Here is a 22,456-nt window from a genome sequence, read left to right as displayed (position 1 = left end):
TGGGTTCCCCCCGTGCACCTAGCGTGGACTCGATGTGTGCCCTTCATGTACTTTTCCTCTTTCATACCTGTGCACAGGTCACAAGGACCTATGATGCGCTGATCTGCTCTCATTGCTATGGGCGATGGACCTGCTCACGGAGAGAGTGCCGAATACAACAACTCATCCTGCAAGAGGCTATCCCACCTGCCACATGTACACACTTATAACAGGCTGCTAAATAAACCTTTATTACCCTTGGTAACCACTAGTGTCTTCACACTGTATTTATTCTCACTCTGTTATCCTCATACCCCAATATGCTTAGCTGGACCGCGCTTTAAACTATGTGTGCTGGGCCATTTACTTGCATTACATCCCCTGAGGAACTTCAGACCAGGCAAAGACAAAGTTTCAAAAGCTTTATTTAAATAACTTGGCATAACAGTTAAACAAAGGCACATTCTTTCCCTAAACGAATATCTAACTCAGGCTTGTGGCTGCGCCAGCATACCTGTACAGGTAAGAGTCCATAATTGGTCTATGATGGCGGTATCCAGGATTGGCATCTTCAGGGTCTACTGCAGGTCCCAGAAATCCCTCTAGGATGTGGAAGGATCCTGAAGCCAGATGTTCATCAACTGGCACTCTGGTCTCTGCATATCTACACAGGCTAGCAAGAAAGACTCCGGCAACAGCACCACGAACAAAGCAATGAACAGCCAACAGCAGCAACCACTCTCTCAGGTCCAGACCCTTGTCCCTTTTTATAATATACAGAACTAGTGGGTCGGACCCAAAAAAGCCTACCAAGAAAGAACCGTGAAACACAATTAACACCAACCCTCTTGACTGGGGCAGCATACAAGTCTACCTACCTACAAATTCACATCAACAATAGATGTTCATCAATATCATTGAATTTTCTGTGGTCACACCAATAAATGCCTCCACCACAATCAAATTCAAAAGCTTACCATATAGAAGAGCCTCAGAGCCCAGAGGTCACTATGCACATGAACATGGTACCATTCCCATATAGGATTTTTGAGTGAAACAAAGCCTTTTTCTCCCATGTCGCATCATAGCCTCAATATCTATAGAAAGTGAAAAACACTCCAATAGTGCTGTATATCCAAGACTGTTTTATTAAAAGCACAGCAAAGGTCAGTCCAAAGCAAACATATGGCAATGACCGGACAGAGAGTTGTGGTGCCACTGGTAACGTGGACAAGGGTGCAGGGTACCGGTTGTAGACGGATATATTGGGAGGGAGACCAGGAGGGAGCTAATTAATAATCTGTATTGCAGAACACACTGAGCAGAGACTGCCATTGTCCAGTCATTGCCATATGTTTGCTTTGGACTGCCCTTTGCAATGTTTTTTTTTTTTTTTCACTAAATTTTCTTTTTTTACTATTTAGGAAACACAATTCCCCTGTGTGACTAATATTGTGATTGGTTCTCTTTAACTAGACATCAGGGGTCTATTAGACCCTTGATGACTACCTGCCCTTCATTGAAACTAGCTGCCAAACAAGGAAGTGATGTAACACGCCCCTTCTGGGTTCTTGCTAGGCAGTGGAAATCAGTAAATGGACATTCTCTGAACTCCCTCACCTCTATCACGTGGCATCTGCCATGCAGGTCCCAAATCAACATGGCAGAGCGCTCAAACTACCGGGAGTGGTAAAAAAAATTGGAATACTCTATAGCAGTGGTCTACAAACTGTGGCCCTGGAGCCCTTTGCTTGCCTTTTATACAGCCCTTCAGGCATTATTCCTGCCACGTACACCAACAATGGGGTATAACTCCTGCTACTGACAACAAAAATGGGGCACTATTCCTCCCATTGACACCAACTATTTCTCCCCCCTAACACCAAAGATTGGGCATTGTTTACTTCCATTGTGCACAGTCTAGCCCCTCTCAGGTCTCAAGGACAGTAAACTGGCTCTTTCTTTAGAAAGTTTGGGGACCCCTGCTCTATAGCTTGTAATCTAGGATCCCATCAGAGAGGATAACCTGGGCCCTGACCCCCAGTGTAGTTAAAGCGGAGTTCCACCCAAAAGTGGAACTTCCGCTTTAGGGAGTTCTGACCCCCCGACATGCCACATTTGGCATGTCATTTTTTTGGGGGGGGGAGCGGGTACCTAGTTTTGACAGGTACCCGCTCCCACTTCCGCTCGGAGCGCCGCGGCGCCCTGAGCGGAAGTTCTCCTCGCCCCCTCCCTCCCTGCAATCTTCTGGGACACGTCAGAGGTCCCAGAAGATTGCCGGCCAATCACGGCGCGCAGCGCGACTCGCGCATGCGCAGTGGGTACCCGGCTGTGAAGCCGCAAACTGTAACAGCCGGGTGCCCACAGCAGTGATGCCGGCGCCGAGGGAGAGGATCGAGGCTTCCGGCGGCCGCATCGCTGGACCGTTGGACAGGTGAGTAAATGGCTGGAACTCCGCTTTAAGCAGTCCAGGGTGGTCAAAGCTCCACCCACATCCTTCTTATACATTCAGTTCAGTACATGGAAGAGGTTTTCTCTGTGCTTTACTTTCCAATAAGCATGTCCATAGCATTAGACTGACAGCATCATGCATTGACAGTAATGCATTTCTGACTGTCCCAAAATGCTTAGCCTCCTTCTCTCAGTCTGAGTGCTGTTGTTCAGCAGATTACAGGAGACAGATTCAGGTGCTCACGAAAAAAATGAATTAAATTAACCACTTGCCGACCAGTCACATTGAGCGTACTGCGGCAAAGTGGTTCGTTATCGTCCAGCGATGTAGACCTACGTCGCTGGACTCCTCCCCCTGTAGGCGGCACTCGCGCGCTCCCACTGTTTTCAGTCACAGCGGGAGTCGGGCCAGGGGACGAGCGGCGGCCACCCCAGCTAACCCTCTGGCTGCGCCACTGCCGCCCGCTTGTGTAAACAGAGCGGGCGGATCGCCTCAGTGACAAGGAGTGACAGATTGCAGTTTTCAGCATAGCTGAACATGCGATCTGTCCCTGTGTCACTCAGTCACCCCCCCCCCCACACATGTTAGTAAGCACCAGGCATACATTAACCCCTCCCTCTCCAATAAAATTAACCCCTTCCCTGCCAGTGTCATTTTTACAGTAACAGTGCATATATATAGCACTGATTACTACAGTAATGTCACTGGTACCCCCAAAAGTGTCAAAAATGTCAGTCAAGGGTCCGATCTGTCCGCCACAATGTCGCAGTCCCGCAAAAAAAAAATCGCAGAACGCCGCCATTACTCGTTAAAAAAAAAAAACACCAGAAATGACAGAAATCTTTCCCTTAGTTAGTAAACGCAATAACTTTTGCGCAAACCAATAAAAATTCGCTTATTGTGATTTTTTTTACCAAATAGTAGCAGAAAACAAATTGGCCAAAAATTAAAAAAAAAGTTAGATTTTTACATTTTTTTGGGGGGGGGGGGGGATTTCATATAAAATTTTTTTTTTGTTTATAGCGCAAAAAGTAAAAATCGCACAGGTGATCATATACCACCAAAAGAAAGCTCTGTTTGTGGGAAAAAAGGACGTAAATTTCGTTTGGGTACGGCGTTGCGCGACCGCGCAATTGTCAGTTAAAGTCACACAGCGCCGAATCGCAAAAAGTGGCCCAGACGTAAGACAGCAAAATCCTCCGGTGGTAAAGTGGTTAATTAATGTATATATATTTTTTAATGAATTAGCAGATAGAAGAAATGTTACATTTACAGATTTGTCTGGAGGTTGACTTTTGCTCAAGGTAATTAGAATATTTTTTAAATGACCCCTTTGGAGGTACTTTATATGAAGCGTGGGCACCATATTTGTCCTCCACTGTATTCTTCTGTGAAATTACCATACAATATTGCATTTCATTTTTCAAATTTTTGCACATCCACCTCTAAAAAGCCCAACTCTCCTCCACTCCACCCAAAACTAAAAAATCATGGGTTGAAGTTAGGGTCTAACCCGTTTTATATGCCTCCTGTTTCTCTGCAGTTCTCCTTTGATGTGACCTTGGACCATGACTCTGTCCTCATCTCATTGGAGCAAGAAGATCACCGGACTCAGCGCAGCACCGGGGGAGGTGACAACCTGCCCATTGGGTTCTTTGTCTTCAAGGTATCCTGTCCCTACCCAGCTTGTATATTTGCTGAGAACAACCTTATATTATCCCCTCGTGTTTTCTCTGATGGTATGGAATTTATGCTGCTACAGTGCTGAAATGAACACACACATGAATTGAACACAGGAGTGTGGTAAGGCAGGATTCAGACTGAATCAAAGTCCAAACTACAGTCCAATATAGTTGAATTCCAAAAAGCAGTTCAAACACATAATAGTCAGGCAGGTTACAGACTAAGGGCTCTTTCACACAGGGAGTCCGTCGGACGGACTCCGTTTATCTCAGCGGGGGATCGATCCGCCAAACCCCCACTGAGCAGGAGAATGACAGCTGTGTCTCCATGCTGTGTGCAGAGACACAGCTGTCAGTTCCCCATGCATCTCTATGGGGGAATCGGATGGGAACGGACCGTCGGTCCGTTCTCATCCGATCCCATCCGCTGGATGGATGGAAAATAGGGTTTCCATCCGTCCAGATTTGACGGATCGGATGTCAGCGGACATGTCTCAGCTGACATCCGATGCCCCATAGACATGCATGGGGGAACCGTTCAGATCTGCCCAAAAAAAGGACAGGCGGATCTGAATGGTCCGCCTGAAGCCGGCCATTCATGGATTGAAATTCTGGACCAGCCCAATTCTTGTACACAAGCTGATCTATCAATCGACTTGTGTACATTCAGCCTGTTGGGTTTATGCCAAAATATCAGTGCTGGGTGTACCTGGCAACACTGATCATTGTATTCTACTGGTGAGGAAGTATCCCCACTGTCAGAATACAATAGTTCAGTAGGAAGGATTCCCCCATCCACCTCAAATGTGTGGATGGGGGAATCTGCATTTTTTTTTTTCAATCGATTTCATTCAACCCACTGGATCATGTATGGCCAGCTTTAACCACTTCTGGACCGGAAGGATTTCCCCCTTAATGATCAGGCCATTTTTTTGCGATTCGGTACTTTAACAAACAATTGCGCGGTCGTGTGACACTGTACCTGGATTAAATTGATGTCCTTTTTTTCTCCCACAAATAGAGCTTTCATTTGGTGGTATTTGATCACCTGTGCGAGTTTTTTTTTTTTTTTGCGCTATAAACAAAAAAAGAGCGACAATTCTGAAAAAAAAAAAAACAATATTTTTTACATTCTGCTATATAACATTCCACAAAAAAACAAAAAAAAATGTTTTAAAAATTTAAATTTTTTTCAACATTTCAAGCCAATTTGTTGTCTGCTACATATTTTTGGTAAAACAAATCACAATAAGCGTATTTTGATTGGTTTGCGCAAAAGTTATCACGTCTACTATGGGAAAAATTGACGCAATTTTTATTGTTTTTGGTTATTTTTTTTTTCACTAGTAATGGCGGCGATCTGCAATTTTTAGCGGGACTGCAACATTGCAGCGGACAGATCGGACCCCTAACTGACATTTTTGACACTTTTGGGGGGACCAGTGACATTACTACAGTAATCAGTGCTAAAAATATGCACTGTTACTGTAATAATGACATTGGCAGGGAAGGGGTTAACCCAAAGGGTTAAATGTGTACCTAGGAGGGGCTGCGTTCATAACTGCATGGGGGTGGGGCTTGTGAAATGATCATAGAGACCTGTGATTCTATATAGAAGGATCACAGGAGCTCTGTTCCAGAGTCATTCCAGAGAGAAGAACGGTCAGCTGCGTTTACAACAGCTGACCGTTCTTCTCTCTCAGCGGGGAATGATCACGGGTGGCCAGCGGCAATTGGAGCCGCCTGCCGTGCATCGGAGTCCCCGCTGCTGAGTAGGGGCCCCCTAGCTGCAGGCGCACGACCGACGTATACCTACGGCGGTTTGCGCTGGAGGGACAGCCTGCCGCAGTATTTCTGCCACGGGCGGTCCGAAAGCGGCTATAGAACTGCTTTGGTTAAATGCTTTGATCTCAATTTAAAGACTGATAATGAATTTAGGTGTGGACCTGCAGTGTTGAGGAATGTCCAGTAGATGTCAGAGGTGAGCATGCATGTCCAGGAAGACTAAAGCTAGATACACACTGTACAACTTTCTTTAGATTTCTTTAGTTTCTAAACTTTCTTTAGATTTTTTTTTCCTTTCAATTTACCAAAACCATATAATATGAGGTCAAACCTAAACACTTTCAATTTGTATGCAATCAGGCAGGCCCTTGCACTACATAGTTAAAGGTAGATCTAAAGGAAATCTAACAACAAAAGTTGTATGGTGTGTATCCAGCTTAACCTTCCTATGTACTCCAGGACAGGAGAAGAAACTGCCTGTGATGTGGAAACATTAGTGTATTATGATTTTTCTATTTCAGTGTACTTATTTTTATTGAAAATTCAAAAATCAAACAAAGTGTAGGGCACTAAGAAAAAACATGAATAATGTCCAAACAACTTGGTAACCAAAATGTAGATCATAAATGGTCTTACCCATCATTTATAGGTGCAGTATTGAATATCAGTCATGAGTTACCGCCATCACCAGAAAGATTGGACACTCAGCAGATAACGTGGCTACCATTACGGTAGCTAGAGAGCCTCAAATGTACATAACCAGGGATCCCACTGGATGTCAAAATGGCCTTCCTCTGGATCAACTGCGGGTATAGGATTGTGTATATGGGATTGTATGGTTGGGTTTTCATTACTGTTTTTTTTTTTTATTTTTTTTATTTTATTGGTTGAGCCAGATGGACTTGTGTTTTTTTTTCAACCTGACTAACTATATAAGACCTCCGCTGAATCTCCATAAATGAATCCAACAGGGAAACGAAGCAGTTCAGCCAGAGCCCAAAGGTAAAATCATAGTGCAGTACGTTTATTGAAGCAAACAAAAAAACAAAGATAATACAGCAAATCACATGTAACTCACATGTAATGCTGCTGGCGAATTGCACAGCAGCAGGACGTCAATACCAATAAGTCGAACGGACGCGTTTCGTCCTAATGGACGTGGTGAGTGTCCAATCTTTCTGGTGATGGCGATGACTCAGGACTGATATTCAATACTGCACCTTTAAATGATGGCTAAGACCATTTATGATTTGCATTTTGGTTACCAAGTTGTATGGACATTATTTTTTCTTAGGGCGCTACACTTTGTTTGATTTTTATTATGTTTTATGCTGGTTGGGTACACCACTTTTGTCTCAGCTGCCTTCTGTTTGGTAAACGGCACAGGAATACTTTTACTACTGTTATTTATTATTATTGGTTTGAGAATTTTGGACAGATCAAACAGTCCGCAATGTGGGTACAATGAAAATAAGCCAAATACATTGATCAACATATTGCAAACTGATATCCAAAAAAACACTGTAGAATGATCAGTGAACATGTTGCGTTGTTGCTGGAGCGTATCCCAAACCAAGGGGAATAATAGCATATCAGTACACAGAGCTTTGATATCAAAAGTCACATCATGCATGTGGGACAAGTAGACCAAGATGTTCAACCAAGAAAGTAAGAAAAAAAGGAAAGGGGGAGTAGGGGGAATGTAGAAAGGGAAAGCGTAAAAAGGGAAAAAGATGGGGAGAGAAAACAGGATAGAAAGTAAGATCCATACTAGAGGAGAGAAAAGGAAAAGTAAGGGGAGAGAGGCTGGCACAGGGGACCCCCCGCGATACAGGATTAGTGGGACAGCAGGCACGTATCACAGAAGAAGTTAAGGATGGCGTTGGGCAATCCAAGGGTTCCAGATCTTGTCAAATTTCCGGTGACTATTGGTAATCATGCTTATCAAATATTCATTGATATAAAAACCACCCAACCTAGTTTCGACCTCGGAGAAGTAAGTGAACTGCTTCCTCCAAGCTTTAGTGATGGTTAGTTTAGAGGCCAAGAGTACGTAATGTGCCAGTTTTAATTGAAGTTTGGTGAGGTGTAGAGGTTTGAAATGTAGGAGGGTGAACCATGGGTCTTTGGAAAATTAACTCCAACTAAATTGTAAAGGAGGGCGAACACTTTAGACCAAAAACGACCTAGCATCAGGCAGGTCCACCATGTATGGAGGACATGTCCCGCTTTTTGGCAGCCCCTAAAGTATAAACCAGAATGTCCAGGGTGAGTGAGTCTGGTAGGTACCCTATACCACCTAGTTAGGACCTGATAGAAAGACTCCAGAGTCGCGACATTCGAAATGAAGGCTGCAGTGGTGAATCAAGTCCGAGACCATTCTTCCTCAGTTTTATGTGCCTTTAAGTCCACCTCCCACCTTACCACGTAGGCGTGCCTAACAGGAGAAGAAAGATGATTAAGATGCACATAAAGTATAGAAATCAGTTTAGGCGCTATGGGCGTGTGATGGCAAATGTGTTCAAAGACAGTCAGAGATTATGATTTTTTTGAAGAGTCCTATCTATAATTTTTGGGTAGATGACTGGAAAGAATTAAGTTTTGGGTCAGTATTGGCAATCCTATACTCTTACCATGGCAGAGAATAATTTTTAATAATACCTTTGATTAATATGACTATAGCACAAATAAATTGGAGCGTTTTTAGGTTGATAATATCATAATCTCTCATCTTTTTTTGTAGTATATGACATTTCTATCACTCATCTGTTCCCATTTGGTTCTTCCCCTCTCATGTTGACCTGTTTTATCTCTTGTACCCCTCCCCTTCTTTTTACTATTTTTAGGTCGAAGTGAACCGCAGATATCGCCTACACTGTTCTGCTAGCAAAGCCTCCTCTTCTACTTACATTAACTCCCGAAGCGTCCTACTGCATACCGAACTACAGAAAGGGCGTTACGTCATCTTACCCACCACTTTCCACCCCAGACAGACCGGTGCCTTCCTCCTCCGAGTGTATACAGACCGGGCCAGCCATCTCAGGTATTATAGGGGGGGCAAAAACAGTTAAGGACCTTGAGGGTACGGCATATACCTCAAAAATCTTTTAGCTAAGCACATTAAGCTGGCCATACAATTTTACTTTAGGTTTACCAAAAACCATGTAATATGTGGTCAAAACTAAACAACTTTCAATTGTATCCAATTAGGCAAACCCTTGCACCACATACTTTTGAGGTCAGTAAATCTAAACGAAAATTGTACAAGAAAATTGATCATGTATGGCCAGCCTTAGACTTTTACTGTGCACCATGTTTTTTTCCCCCCTCTTTGCTGCTCCCTGGCCACTATTGCCGTCAAATCCCTGCTGTCAAAATGACAGAAGAAACTTGCTCTTTATCACAGCATTGTTGTTGCTGTGTAAAATACAAAGTGTTCTGATTTTTCATTGAGAAATACAATGTAACAATCTTATTGTTATATCCTATTTACTTGATTTCATTTATGTGCAAATTAAAGGGGTGGCCTTTATTCTGCATATGATGTCATTTAAAGTTGTTGTAAACCATTACATATACCCAGTGTGGGGTCTATTCCCAGATACACAGAGATTAGCCGCTTAACGACCGTCAGCTGCAGTTATACTGTGGCACGCAGCCGCTCCTGCGCAAACCGCCGTAGGTATACGTTGGTCGCGGGCCTGCAGCTAAGGGGCGAGCGTGTGCCGCCTGGCATCGCGCTCCCACCCCCGCTCTTCAGCGGGGATCCTGATGCACGGAGCAGGCGGCTCCGAATCCCGCCTGACACCCGCGATCGTTCCCCGCTGAGAGAGAAGGACGGTCGGCTGTTGTAAACACAGCTGACCATTCTTCTTTCTGAAATGATCACAGAGCGCCTGTGATCCTTCTATATAGGATCACAGGTCTCTGTGATAATTTCGCAAGCCCCCCCCCCCACAGTTAGAATCACTCCCCTAGGTACACATTTAACCCCTTGATCAACTACTGTTAACCCTTCCCTGCCAGTGTCATTATTACAGTAACAGTGCATATTTTTTAGCACTGATTACTGTAGTAATGTCACTGGTACCCTCAAAAGTGTCAAAAATGTCAGTCAGGGGTCCGATCTGTCCTCCGCAATGTTGCAGTCCCGCTAAAAGTCACAGATCACCGACATTACTAGTAAAAAAAAAAAACCCAATAAAAATGACATAAATCTTTCCCGTAGTTAGTAGACGTGATAACTTTTGCGCAAACCTAACAAAATACGCTTATTGCATTTTTTTTACCAAAAATATGTAGCAGAAAACAAATTGGCCTAAAATGTTAAAAAATTAGATTTTTTTTTTTTGGGAATGTTATATAGCAGAAAGTGAAAATTACTGTTTTTTTTTTTTCAGAATTGTCGCATATAGCGCAAAAAATAAAAATCGCACAGGTGATCAAATACCACCAAAAGAAAGTTCTATTTATGGGAAAAAAAGGACATCAATTTTATTTATGTACAGCGTCGCACTACCGCGCAATTGTCCGTTGAACTAACGCAGTGCCGAATCGCAAAATATGGCCTGGTCATTAAGGGGGCAAATCATTCCTGTCGAGAAGTGGTTAAACAAACCCTCCTACATACGTTGTACCTTTTCTATCTGCACACTTCTCTTCTCTACATCCGTTCAAAGTGCTGATTTTTTAAGCTTGTCTAAGAGTTAAAAAAAAGGGGGCGGAGAGCTGAAGTTGCACTCTGCAGGGCTCAGTGAGGAGAGCTCTGACAGCTGATTGGGGGGAAGGGACACACCCCCCTCCATACAGCTCACAGGAACAGAGCTGAGGCTGTCAATCAGTCCCTCCCCGTCACCTTTTATCTCTTGGTGTCAGGAAAACTTGTCAGAAGTGATTCATGCTGATAGCCGAGGAACAAAGACGCAGACAGAAATGACACTTATGATCTTAATACAACCACTTTAAATTAGCCTTACAGGTTGTAAAATATATATATTTTTTAAATAAAACGTGTTCCTATTTAACTCCTTCTTAACCCTTAGTTAATTCTAATGAGACCCAATAAACTCTTTCCTTCCCTTCCCGCTTAGCTTCTCCTTTTCATTTTTTTAAAGCCCAACTCCAGGGAAATTAAAATTGACTCTTGCAGCAGGGTTTGAGAATTCAATGCTGCTTTAGGTCTAGGGGTCAGGAATGAAGGTTCCGCTCCCCTGGCAGACAGCACTCCCCGACGCTCCAGTGGTGGACAGTTCTTTTGCACCTTCATGTCAAGTTCCGGTCTATGGGCTCTGTATCCATCTTAATGGCATCAAGGGCATTCAACCACCAGAGCCAGGGCCGCTGAAAAGGCAGTACAGCCAGCTCTCCTATACTGGGCCCGGCCCCTATCAGTTCAAAAGGGGGGCCCAGGCACCTGCTAAGCTGTACTGTCTTATTGCAGACTTCAATCCTCTTCTGCCTCCCCTTGTAGCGCTGCCAGGTTCTCCTCCCATTTCTCCCTCCAGCTGCACTGCAGAGGGATCGGTTCTAGCACATGCACCCCTTACATATGCTGTCGGGCCCTCTCTGTGTGCCCCTTTCCCCTGCAGTGCTGCCAGCTTCCCTCCTCTCCTGCCGGAAGCTGCTGAAGGCACACAGGGGGATGTTTTAGGATGGAGAGCGGGGAAAGGGACTGGTAAATGTAATTTTCTAGCCCCTTCCATTCCTGAATGAACACAGGGAACTATTGGTACCGATCACTCCTGTGTCCATTCATCACTGAAGCATAGTAAACGATGTTTACTATGCTTCAGTTTTGTGAATGAGCAGGAAGGTTTGGAGCGCATCATATTCATTCATCTGTGCAGCTGAGGCTGTAGAGAAAGGGACTGATCATTCTATGTCCCCAGTCACTTTTGGCCAGGGGAAGGGGACCCTGTCAGGTAGGCTGTATGGGGCCCCATGATTTCCAACAGCAGCCCTGACCAGAGCATAGGGGAGAAGAGGCTGTGGGGAGCAGCCTTGCTGCCTGGAGGAGCCAATGGGAGCAGAGGATCAAGTGAGTAAAACTGATCTTTCTATTCCCCTAGATGTAATTGAGCATTTAACCCTTTCAGTGCAGGGGTAGCCCCACTACAACAGAAGGTTTTTACTTTCAGCAAAGTTCAGCTTTAACTGTCATTATTATTATTTGGTTTCTGGCCGCCGGCCGCAGTTATACGGCGGCAGGCAGTCGCTCCCAGGCAAATCGCCGTACATGTACGGCGCCAACTGTCGGGAGGCTAGGGGGCGAGCGTGCACCACGCCGGCGCGCTCCTGCCCCCGCTCGTCAGCGGGGAAGCCGATGCAGTGCGCAGGCGCTCTGATTGCCACCTGACACCCGCAATTGTTCCCTGCTTAGAGAGAAGGACAGTCGGCTGTTGTAAACACAGCTGACCGTTCTTCTCCCTGGAATGATCACAGAGCCCCTGTGATCCTTCTATAGAGGATGACAGGTCTCTATGGTAATTTCAGAAGCCACCCCCCCCCACAGTTAGAATCACTTCCCTAGGCTCACATTTAATCCCTTGATCACCCATAATGTTAACCCCTTCCCTGCTATATAGGATCACAGGTCTCACAAGCCATGCCCCCCCACAGTTAGAAACACGCCCCTAGGTACACATTTAACCCCTTGATCACTTACTGTTAACCCCTTCCCTGCCAGTGTCATTATTACAGTAACTGCATATTGTTAGCACTGATTACTGTAGTAAGGTCACTGGTCCCCCCAAAAGTGTCAAAAATGTCAGTCAGGGGTCCGATCTGTCCGCTGCAATGTCGCAGTCCCGCAAAAAATCGCAGGTTGCCACCAAAAAAACCCCCAATAAAAATGACCTAAATCTTTCCCGTAGTTAGTTGACGCGATAACGTTTGCGCAAACCAATCAAAATATGCTTATTGCGTTTTTTTTTTTTTTACCAAAAATATGTAGCAGAAAACAAATTGGTCTAACATGTTTTAAAAAATTTTGATTTTTAATTTTTTTTGGGGGGGAATGTTATATAGCAGAATGTGAAAAATATTGTTTTTTTTTTTTTTTTCAAAATTGTCACTATTTTTTTGTTTATAGCACAAAAAATAAAAACCGCACAGGTTATCAAATACCACCAAAAGAAAGCTCTATTTGTGGGAAAAAAAGACATCAATTTTATTTAGGTACAGCGTCGCACGACCGCGCAATTGTCCGTTAAAATAACACAGTGCAGAATCGCAAAATAGGGCCTGGTCAGGAAGGGGGCAAATCCTTCCGGTCTTAAAGTGGTTATTTTTATTAATAAAGCTTATTTTATCCTTTTTTTGTTTATTTTTAAAAAATGCCAAATAATTAAAAAACATTCTTACTTCATTTGCAGATAACTTCCTAGTGCTTTGTATCAGAATAATAATTTTAGTGTGAATTTAAATGGGACAAATTATAGAAGAAATGTGTACTTTTAATCTACAGTAAGTGCCGGTTCACATTTGTGCCTTCACAGAGATCGCATGTAATTCGGAGCGCGCTGCTCTTAAAATGACATGGGATCTCTGTGCGGTGCAAATTTCAGCCATACAGTTTGTTTAACCATGCCTCTATAAGCCCCTCCCATTCTTACCCCATTGTGGACCCACACACAGTTCACCGTGGTGTGAGTGCCACCATACTACTCTACTTAAGCTACCCAAAGGCACTCTCTCTCTCTCTTACCTCCCCCCCCCACCCTCTCTCACACCCCGCCCTCTCTCACCCCCCCATTTAATTTAATTTGTGTTAATATTTACTTTGTTTTAACAAAGAATTGTTTGCATTTTCATTTTATTTATTTCCATAAAAAAGGCCACCAAAATCCTCAGCACCAGGCCCATGATATTCTTAATCCGGCCCTGCCTAGCTCGATTATTTTTGTTCTTTTATCCCAGTTCAGCTTCAAAGCCCTGGACTCAGCATGTGGTCGGCACCCATGAATTCGGCCCCATTTGCATGTAAATCCCCCTCTCTTCTCGGCAGACATTGTCATGGGAAGGTGTCAGGGATCTCATAGACGTGAACGAAAAAACATTTTCATTCTTTATTCATATCAAATCTTCACATAATAAATACACTGGAAATAGAAAACATATACGTAAAATCAAGATAAACATCGTATTCTTGTCAAAAGGTGGAACATAACTAGGGTAGTTCAGATCCCACCTGTTTAACCATATTACCTGGATCAGTACCCAACACCACCCCCCTTTACCTTTTAAATGACAACACTGACTCCACATTGGGATTAAATGGCTGATTCGGCCTTTTATTAAACAAAAGCATAAATAACAGAAAAACATAAAACAGTGAAAGCAATCTATATCAAAGAATGGTTGCAGATCCTTGATGATACCATCTCCCACAACTTTGGAGTCTGTGGTACCATTAAGCCCCGGTTCACACTTCTGCGTGTGCCGGGTTCGCATGTAATGTCGGAGCGCACTGCTCCGACATTACATGCGATCAGCTGTGCGGTGCGAGTTTAGCCATACAGTTTGTATGGCTAAATTCGCATCGCACCCGCAGCAAACACGCACAGGAGGCATTTTTGCTGCCGCATCAGGATCGGATCGCACAGCGGTTCACACTTGTGCGATCCGATCCTGTGCGAACTGCACGATCGCACTGCGATATGCGATCAAACTGGGGGTGTCGTTAAGATTACATTGACACCCCCAGCGTATCGCATATGGCAGTGTGAACTGCCGGGGGTGCGTGTGCGATGCAGGAAAAGGCTGCGAATTCGCAGCCTTCCCGCATCGCATATATGTGAACCGAGCCTAAGTTAGGTTCTGTCCCCAGCCGCCAAAACACCACCTTGAGGTCTATCCTAACTGACCACAGATCCCTACCAGCTTACACTAAATGGTCGGTCTAGACTGAACCAGACCAACCACAGGAATCCATACCTGAAATTGGTCCCACCATTTTATCATTCGACACCATGTTTTGGACCCTCGCCAAGGACCCCAACCACCAACGTCCAACCTTCTTAGCAGAACAACAGAAAACGGCATCACCAGGCGGGCGGGAGGGACGTTTCTCCTATGATCTCCAGTCTACAAGTGAAGCCCCTTAATTCCTCCCCTCCAATTAGTCTCTCTCCTGCTCCTCCCCATCACCTAGTTTGCTCAGCCAATAAGGTAAGAGTCCTGACCTCTCATATCCCAACAACTAATTTAACCCCCTACTGTCTAGTTTTCTTTCCACCCTGTCATGTATGCCCTATGCTTATCATTTCCTTCAAGCTCCGGGCATGTCTTGACTAGGGTAGTTCAGATCCCACCTCTTTAACCATATTACCCAGATTAGTACTCAACACCACCCCCCTTTACCTTTAAATGACAACACTAACTTGGCATTGGGATTAAATGGCCGGTTTGGCCTTTTATTAAACAAAACCATAAATAACAGAAAAACAAAACAGTCAAGCCAATCCAGATCAAAGAATGGTTTCAGATCCTTGATGATACCATCTCCCACAACTTTGGAGTCTGTGGTACCATTAAGTTAGGTTCTATCCCCAGCTGCCAAAACACCGCCACGAGGACTATCCTAACTGACCACAGACCCCTACCACCTTACAGTACCCGGTCGGTCTAGACTGAACCAGGCCAAACATAGGACTCCATACCGGAAATGGGTCCCACCATTTTATCATTCGACACCATGTTTTGGACCCTCGTCAAGGACCCCAACCGCCAACTTCCTTAGCAGAGCGACAGAAAACTGCATCACCAGGGCGGGTGGGAGGGACGTTCCTCCCACGATCTCCAGTCTGCAAGTGAAGCCCCTTCACTCCTCCCCTCCAACTACTCTCTCTCTTGCTCCTCCCCATAACCTCGTCTGCTCTGCCAATAAGGTAAGAGTTCTGACCTCTCATATCCCAACAACTAATTTAACCCCCTACTGCCTGGTTTTTCTTCCACCCTGTCATGTATGCCCTATGCTTATCATTTCCTTCAAGCTCCGGGTATGTCTTTATTAACATTCAAAACTACTGCTGTCTTTTCCACCAAAGATCCATTAAAGTCCACTATCAAAAAATCAGAAAAAAAAAATTTAAATTGTCCAAAATCCATTGTGATTTTATTTTACTCATACTAATAAGGCCTTTTGGTGTCCTATTGGGTTTATCATTCACAGAGAACTGAATAAAGATGTTCCTGAGCCCTCCTGCCTGTTTTTCATTGGCTATGCGCGGGTGGTCACCTCTATCACGGTGCATGCAGCGTCTGGGCTGTCAGTACCCGGAAGTAGCAGTGGTAAGTTTGTGGGCAGTATACCTTTTACTCGGTGATAGGTGTCAGTTCTTTGTATGGACAGCCAACCAAACAAATGAAAGTATAATTAAAGGCAAAACTTTTTTTTTTTTAGCTTTGGAAAGGGATTAGAACCCCTGTCAATTTTTATTGCTGTCTGTGCCCCCTTTAGCAACATTCACCCTCTCTATTTGTCCTGTTTATCATTTTCATTGAAAGTGAAAGTAAAAGAAAATCCCAAATTTTTGGTTAATCCCAGAAGCCCGCTGTCTGCTGACGTTACAGAGCCGGTCCAGGCTCGGGCAAGATCACGATCATGGAGTTGGGATCCGCCCTCATGCCTGGACTACCGCCCGGCTCAGCCTTTCAGCGACCCGCTGAGAGCCTGAGCCGGCTACTCCTGCCTCCTCCACAGCCCAGCGCTCCAGTGAGCGCTGGAGAGGCAGAGCAGAGGGCAGTCACCAGCTCTCTGCTCAGGGAACCTTGAGAACTGAGTGATCGGAGGTGTTTGATCGCTCGGTGCTCCATGTTAGAGCTGGCGGGGGATAGATGCAGCATCGGAATGATGCTCCATCCACCTAGGTATGTATTATTTGTAAAAAAAAAAAAACCGCAATACTTCTCTTTTTTTAGAGATCCTAACCCTTCCTTACTCTATCCAAAATGTGGAAAAAAAAAAGGTTTTGCCTATAGTTCAACTTTAAGGACACAAAAATGTTATGCACACATTACCATAATCAGACTGCACATAACAAATATACACTATATTCTGACTCCAATTGTTGTAATATTGACTTATCCCTTGCTGGGACCTATTCCTGGCCTGTATAAGCAGATACAATCACCGCGGATAATCCGTTATCAGATAGCTGAACTCACCAGACACCGTTTCTTTCCATCCACGTAGGTTTTGTTGCAAGCAGTAGGTATAGCAGACAACAAAATGTGGCAAATGATTGAAAGATGGTATCCGCAGGTCAAAACATGGTAATGTGTTCCCAGATGCGAGCAGATTGTATAAAGGCCTAGACAGATGTGGCCATCTCTATCCCCACAAGCATAAAGGAACAGGAAATACATCATAAATGGGTGGGGACATGAGGGAACACAGAAGAGAGAGACAGAAAGCAAGTGCAACAACCAAAATAACCACAAGATGGCAGTATAATGACCAAATATATAGACATTACCATAACTATGCTTTATATTATATATAATCTATCTATCTATCTATCTATCTATCTATCTATCTATCTATCTATCTATCTATCTATCTATCTATCTATCTATCTATCTATCTATCTATCTATATTATATCTTACATATTGGTGTAACAGCACACACTAGTATACAATTGTTATACTGTATTAAAAACTACTATAAATGATATGATCGTTGAGGCTGGGTTCACACTTATGTGATTGCATGCAATTTGAATCGCATTCCTATGCACATCACATGCGATGTCTCTGCAATGCAAATTCAGCCATACATAAAGGATAGGACTGTACTCATTTGGGTCACTGGTCAGGCTGCTGAGCCCTGATGAAGGGGGAGTAGTTAGCCCCCCCAAATGCATCAGTTTCTATTGTGAAAAAATAAGGATTTACTTGACTTACATTTGTTATATTTGTGTCATTCTTATTCTCTCCACATTCCATCGCTACCCTGGAGACCTCCAAGCATACTCTACAAGTATAATGTAAGTCCAGTAAATCATCATTTCCCATGATAAAGTCACAAGAGTAACCTGACGCGTTTTGGAGGCTCAGTACTCCTTCATCAGGGCTTAGATGCTGAGAGTAAATAGGGAGCATACTGAGCAACAGATTATATAAAAAAGGACAGGACTGTGCTCATTTGGGTCACTGGTCAGACGGCTGAGCCCTGATCAAGGTGGAGTAGTTAGCCCCCCAAAATGCATCAGTTTCTATTGTGGAAAAAAGGATTTACTGGACTTACATTTGTTATATTTGTGGTGTTCTCATTCTCTCCACGTTCCATAGCTACCCTGGAAACCTCCAAGCCTACCCTATAGGTATAATTTAAGTCCAGTAAATCGTTATTTCGCATGATAGTCACAAGAGTAACCCAACACGTTTTGGAGGCTCAGTACTCCTTCATCAGGGGCTTAGACACTGAGAGTAAATAGGGAGCATACTGCGCAACAGATTATATAATAAAGGATACACAAGTATCATGTAAGCCCAGTAAATATTTATTTCGCATGATAAGACTAAGCCAATGCGTTTTGGAAACTCAGTACTTATTCATCAGGGCTTAGATGCTGATAGTAAATAGGGATTTACTGGACTCAACTTGTTATATTTGTGGTGTTCTTATTCTCTTCACATTCCATAGCTATCCTGGAGACCTCCAATCATACCCCACAAGTATACTTTAAGTCCAACAAGCCTTTATTTTGCATGACCAAGTCAGTAAGACAATCCACTAGGTTTTGGGTTCTCAGTCCTCCTTCATCAGGGCTTTATTTGGGGCACTCATACTCTCTCCACATTTTTTATTGTGGTGTTCTTATTCTCTTCACATTCCATAGCTATCCTAGAGACCTCCAATCATACCCCACAAGTGTAATGTAAGTCCAGTAAATCTTTGTTTTGCACAACAGAAAGTCACAAGAGAAAGCCAACATGTTTTGGGGGAATGAACACTCCTTCATCAGGGCTTAGACCAGTGTTCTTCATCAGGGCTTAGACCAGTGTTCTTCATCAGGGCTTAGACCAGTGTTCTTCATCAGGGCTTAGACCAGTGTTCTTCATCAGGGCTTAGACCAGTGTTCTTCATCATCAGGGCTTAGACCAGTGTTCTTCATCATCAGGGCTTAGACCAGTGTTCTTCATCATCAGGGCTTAGACCAGTGTTCTTCATCATCAGGGCTCAGACCAGTGTTCTTCATCAGGGCTCAGACCAGTGTTCTTCATCAGGGCTTAGACCAGTGTTCTTCATCAGGGCTTAGACCAGTGTTCTTCATCAGGGCTTAGACCAGTGTTCTTCATCATCAGGGCTTAGACCAGTGTTCTTCATCATCAGGGCTTAGACCAGTGTTCTTCATCATCAGGGCTTAGACCAGTGTTCTTCATCATCAGGGCTCAGACCAGTGTTCTTCATCATCAGGGCTCAGACCAGTGTTCTTCATCATCAGGGCTCAGACCAGTGTTCTTCATCAGGGCTCAGACCAGTGTTCTTCATCAGGGCTTAGACCAGTGTTCTTCATCAGGGCTTAGACCAGTGTTCTTCATCATCAGGGCTTAGACCAGTGTTCTTCATCAGGGCTTAGACCAGTGTTCTTCATCAGGGCTTAGACCAGTGTTCTTCATCAGGGCTTAGACCAATGTTCTTCATCAGAGCTTAGACCAGTGTTCTTCATCAGGGCTTAGACCAGTGTTTCTCAACTCCTATCCTCAGGGTACACTAACAGGCCAGGTTTGCAAGATATCTGAAATACATCACAAGTGATATCATTTGCTGCTCAGTGGTTGCAGTATTCTAGTCTGCATCTCCCCAAGGTGATACTTAAAATCTGGCCTGTTAGTGTGCCCGAGTTGAGAACCACCGGCTTAGAGGATGATGATGGGAAAGACTTACTGGACATACATTAGAGTTGTGACACTCCTACGCTCTCCACATAGCTACTCTGTGGACCTCCCAGTATAATGTAAATCCAGTAAATCTGTATTTTGCATGACAAAGCCACGAAGAGTGATCCAACGCATTTCGGGGGATCAGTACTCCTTCATCAGGGCTTAGATGCTGATAGTAAATAGGAAGTATACTGGATAAAAGAGCATTGTGCTCATTTGGGTCATGGGATAGGCTGCTGAGCCCTGATGAAGGGGGGAGTATTGAGCCCCCCCCCCCCCGCCCAAATGTGCATCTCTTGTGTCTTTCTGTTGTGGGAAATAAAGCTTTACCTTATTTAACATATACACGTGGCACGCTTACCGTCACCTCATTCCATAGCTGCTCTTTGAACCTCTAAGTATACCGCACACATATAATGGAATGTCCAGTTAAGTCACAAGAGAATAGACATGTGCATAGGTATTTCGTTCCGAATAAATATTCAGGGGAATTTATTGTTGTTCGGATATTTTTCCGAATTACAGAGTACCGAATGCTCTGAATAACGAAACGAACCTAGTCTGAATTTCAGAAATTCTAATTGAAATTCAAATCAAATTTTCTCTAGCGCTCATTGACAGACGTAGTCCTCGGTGATACACCACCTTCGGGTTATGTTGCCTCCACAGGAGCAGGACTAGACAGGAAATTAAAAAGCTCTGGCCACACCCTAGGGGCAGTCCCAGAGGGTATATCCTCTCTCTCTCTGCCTCAGCAAATCAGTTATTTTCTGTCTAGTTAGGAGTAAGGACCTAGATACCTTGCTGGGATCTTAGGTCCTGGCAAGATTTTTTTCTTAAAGGATTTTTTAGACAGTTTTTTTTCTCCAGTGTTCCTGTGAGATCTTCAAGCAAGAAAGCTGAACTGGGCGACGGGCTGGATGTTGAGATCCGGTGGTCACCCCAGTTCAGCCTACGAGCGCGTGCAGGCCATAGCTCCGCGCTGGGTCGGCCGCGACAAAGTCCCATTAAAGGACTGACCCCGCGAGTTAAACGTCTCGCTGAAATGCCAAAGACCATGAGTCACGGCGTCCATATCGGTCGACAGCCCTCCCGCCCCGGTGGAGAGGGGTACTGTCAGGAGTTGGTGCCCGCCTGGTTCCGGTATGGTGAGTAGTATGTTCCCCCTTTTCCCCTGACGGGTCTTGTGGTGAACGCGGGCCCCTCTCTGTATGGTAAGATAGAGTCCCTCTCTATCCTATAAATGACACAGATCCTCCTACTTTGAGTGTGATTTTATGTGCAAAAAGCCAGGAGGCTTGGTTTGGGAGCTAACAATCTAATTGTATACATGTTAAAAAGATTATAATCTGTGGCATTCTGGGAATCTTACGGTGATAAGAATAAGCTACCTACCAGTCAGAAGCCACGGACATGTAGACTGCCTTCCTAATCAGATCTCCAACTATTAGCAGGCCTCCCGAATGGCCATGCGGTCCGCCAGGGCCGGTACCGCCAACCACGCCAAATCCCCATGCAGAGAGAGTGTTGTGTGCCCTGCAGCACACTGCTATTCAGTACAGGCCGCCGCCATTTTTTTTGCTGGATCGCACGAGCCGCCATTTTGGCGTAGCCTCGTGTCTCCAGCATGGGGGCGGCCATGTTTGAGGTGATCCAAACACCTCGTGGAGCTAGGGGAGGCGCCGGAAGGCGTGCAGAAGGGCGGAGCCGCCTCCTTTCTTCCTGGGCAGCCAGCCAAAAGACTTCCTGTTTGTCAAGACAGCGCTGTAACCTGTTGCAGTTAAACTCTGAGCATCAAGTGGTGAGCCTGGGGGTCTATCTCTCTCTCTCTCTCGATCGATAGGGATCCCTAGCAGGTAACACTAAGGGGCTTTTTGTGGCGCTGGGGGTCTGAAAAAAAAAAAAAAAAAAAGGTTTTTTATTTTTGAATTATATTATCCAGGAAGTGACTGGAATTATCATGGACCCTGCCACACATATTCCCCCACCTGTTTCCCTCGAGGGGGCCACGGGACCCGCCGGTGCACAGAGTGTAGAGTCATTTACAGCAATTTTGGAGTCTATGGTGGCTCGGGTGGAGGCGGCCTGTCAGGGACGGGGGTCAAGGAAGCGACCCCCGCCTACCCCTATATTATCTGACACCTCTGACTCAGATTCGGAGATGGTCACTGCAGTTGCAGGTTCCTCTGCAAAGGCTGTTATCCCAGGTAAAGCCCCCTCAGACAGTGAGGAGGACGCTTCTTCTCCTGCTATAATTCAGGAAGAAGCATTGGTGGACGCACTAGTTGTGGCAGTGCAGGAAACCTTAAAACTTGAGGCTTTACCGGCAGAGGCAACTGAAACAGAGATTCCTTTTGGTACTAATAAGCCCATCAAAACGGTGAAGGTTTTTCCTGTACCCAAATGTTTCAGTAATCAGATTAAAGGAGAATGGGAGCATTCTAAACGTACCTTTACTATTTCCAAGCGTATTGCTAGACGCTATCCGTTTGAGGAATCCATCATTAAGAAATGGACGGTACCACCAGTCGTGGATCCACCTATTTCCAGGCTGAATAAAGCCACGGTTATCCCAGTGGAGGACACTTCGTCCTTTAAGGATCCGGTGGATCGAAAGATGGAAGCAGAGTCCTGCACCATCTTCTCTCTGATAGGGTCAGCATTTAGAC

At 44.7% G+C, this 22,456-nt stretch overlaps 1 protein-coding gene across 1 annotated transcript in view; it reads left to right on the top strand.

The window, feature by feature from the left end:
- LOC309551989 (calpain-5-like) overlaps window positions 1-22,456 on the top strand; it is a 53,728-nt gene that overhangs the window by 22,836 nt on the left and 8,436 nt on the right. Inside the window, exons 8-10 of the mRNA XM_082252733.1 lie at window positions 3,975-4,097; window positions 8,745-8,941; window positions 16,070-16,188. Coding sequence (XP_082108859.1) covers window positions 3,975-4,097; window positions 8,745-8,941; window positions 16,070-16,188 — 439 coding nt within the window. The remainder of the gene's footprint in view (window positions 1-3,974; window positions 4,098-8,744; window positions 8,942-16,069; window positions 16,189-22,456) is intronic.

Source organism: Pelophylax lessonae (genome assembly GCF_965119305.1).
Source record: "Pelophylax lessonae genome assembly, chromosome: 4".
Lineage (NCBI taxonomy): Eukaryota > Metazoa > Chordata > Amphibia > Anura > Ranidae > Pelophylax > Pelophylax lessonae.
Note: the sequence above shows the minus strand (reverse complement) of the source record. Positions and strands in the feature narration are given on the sequence as shown.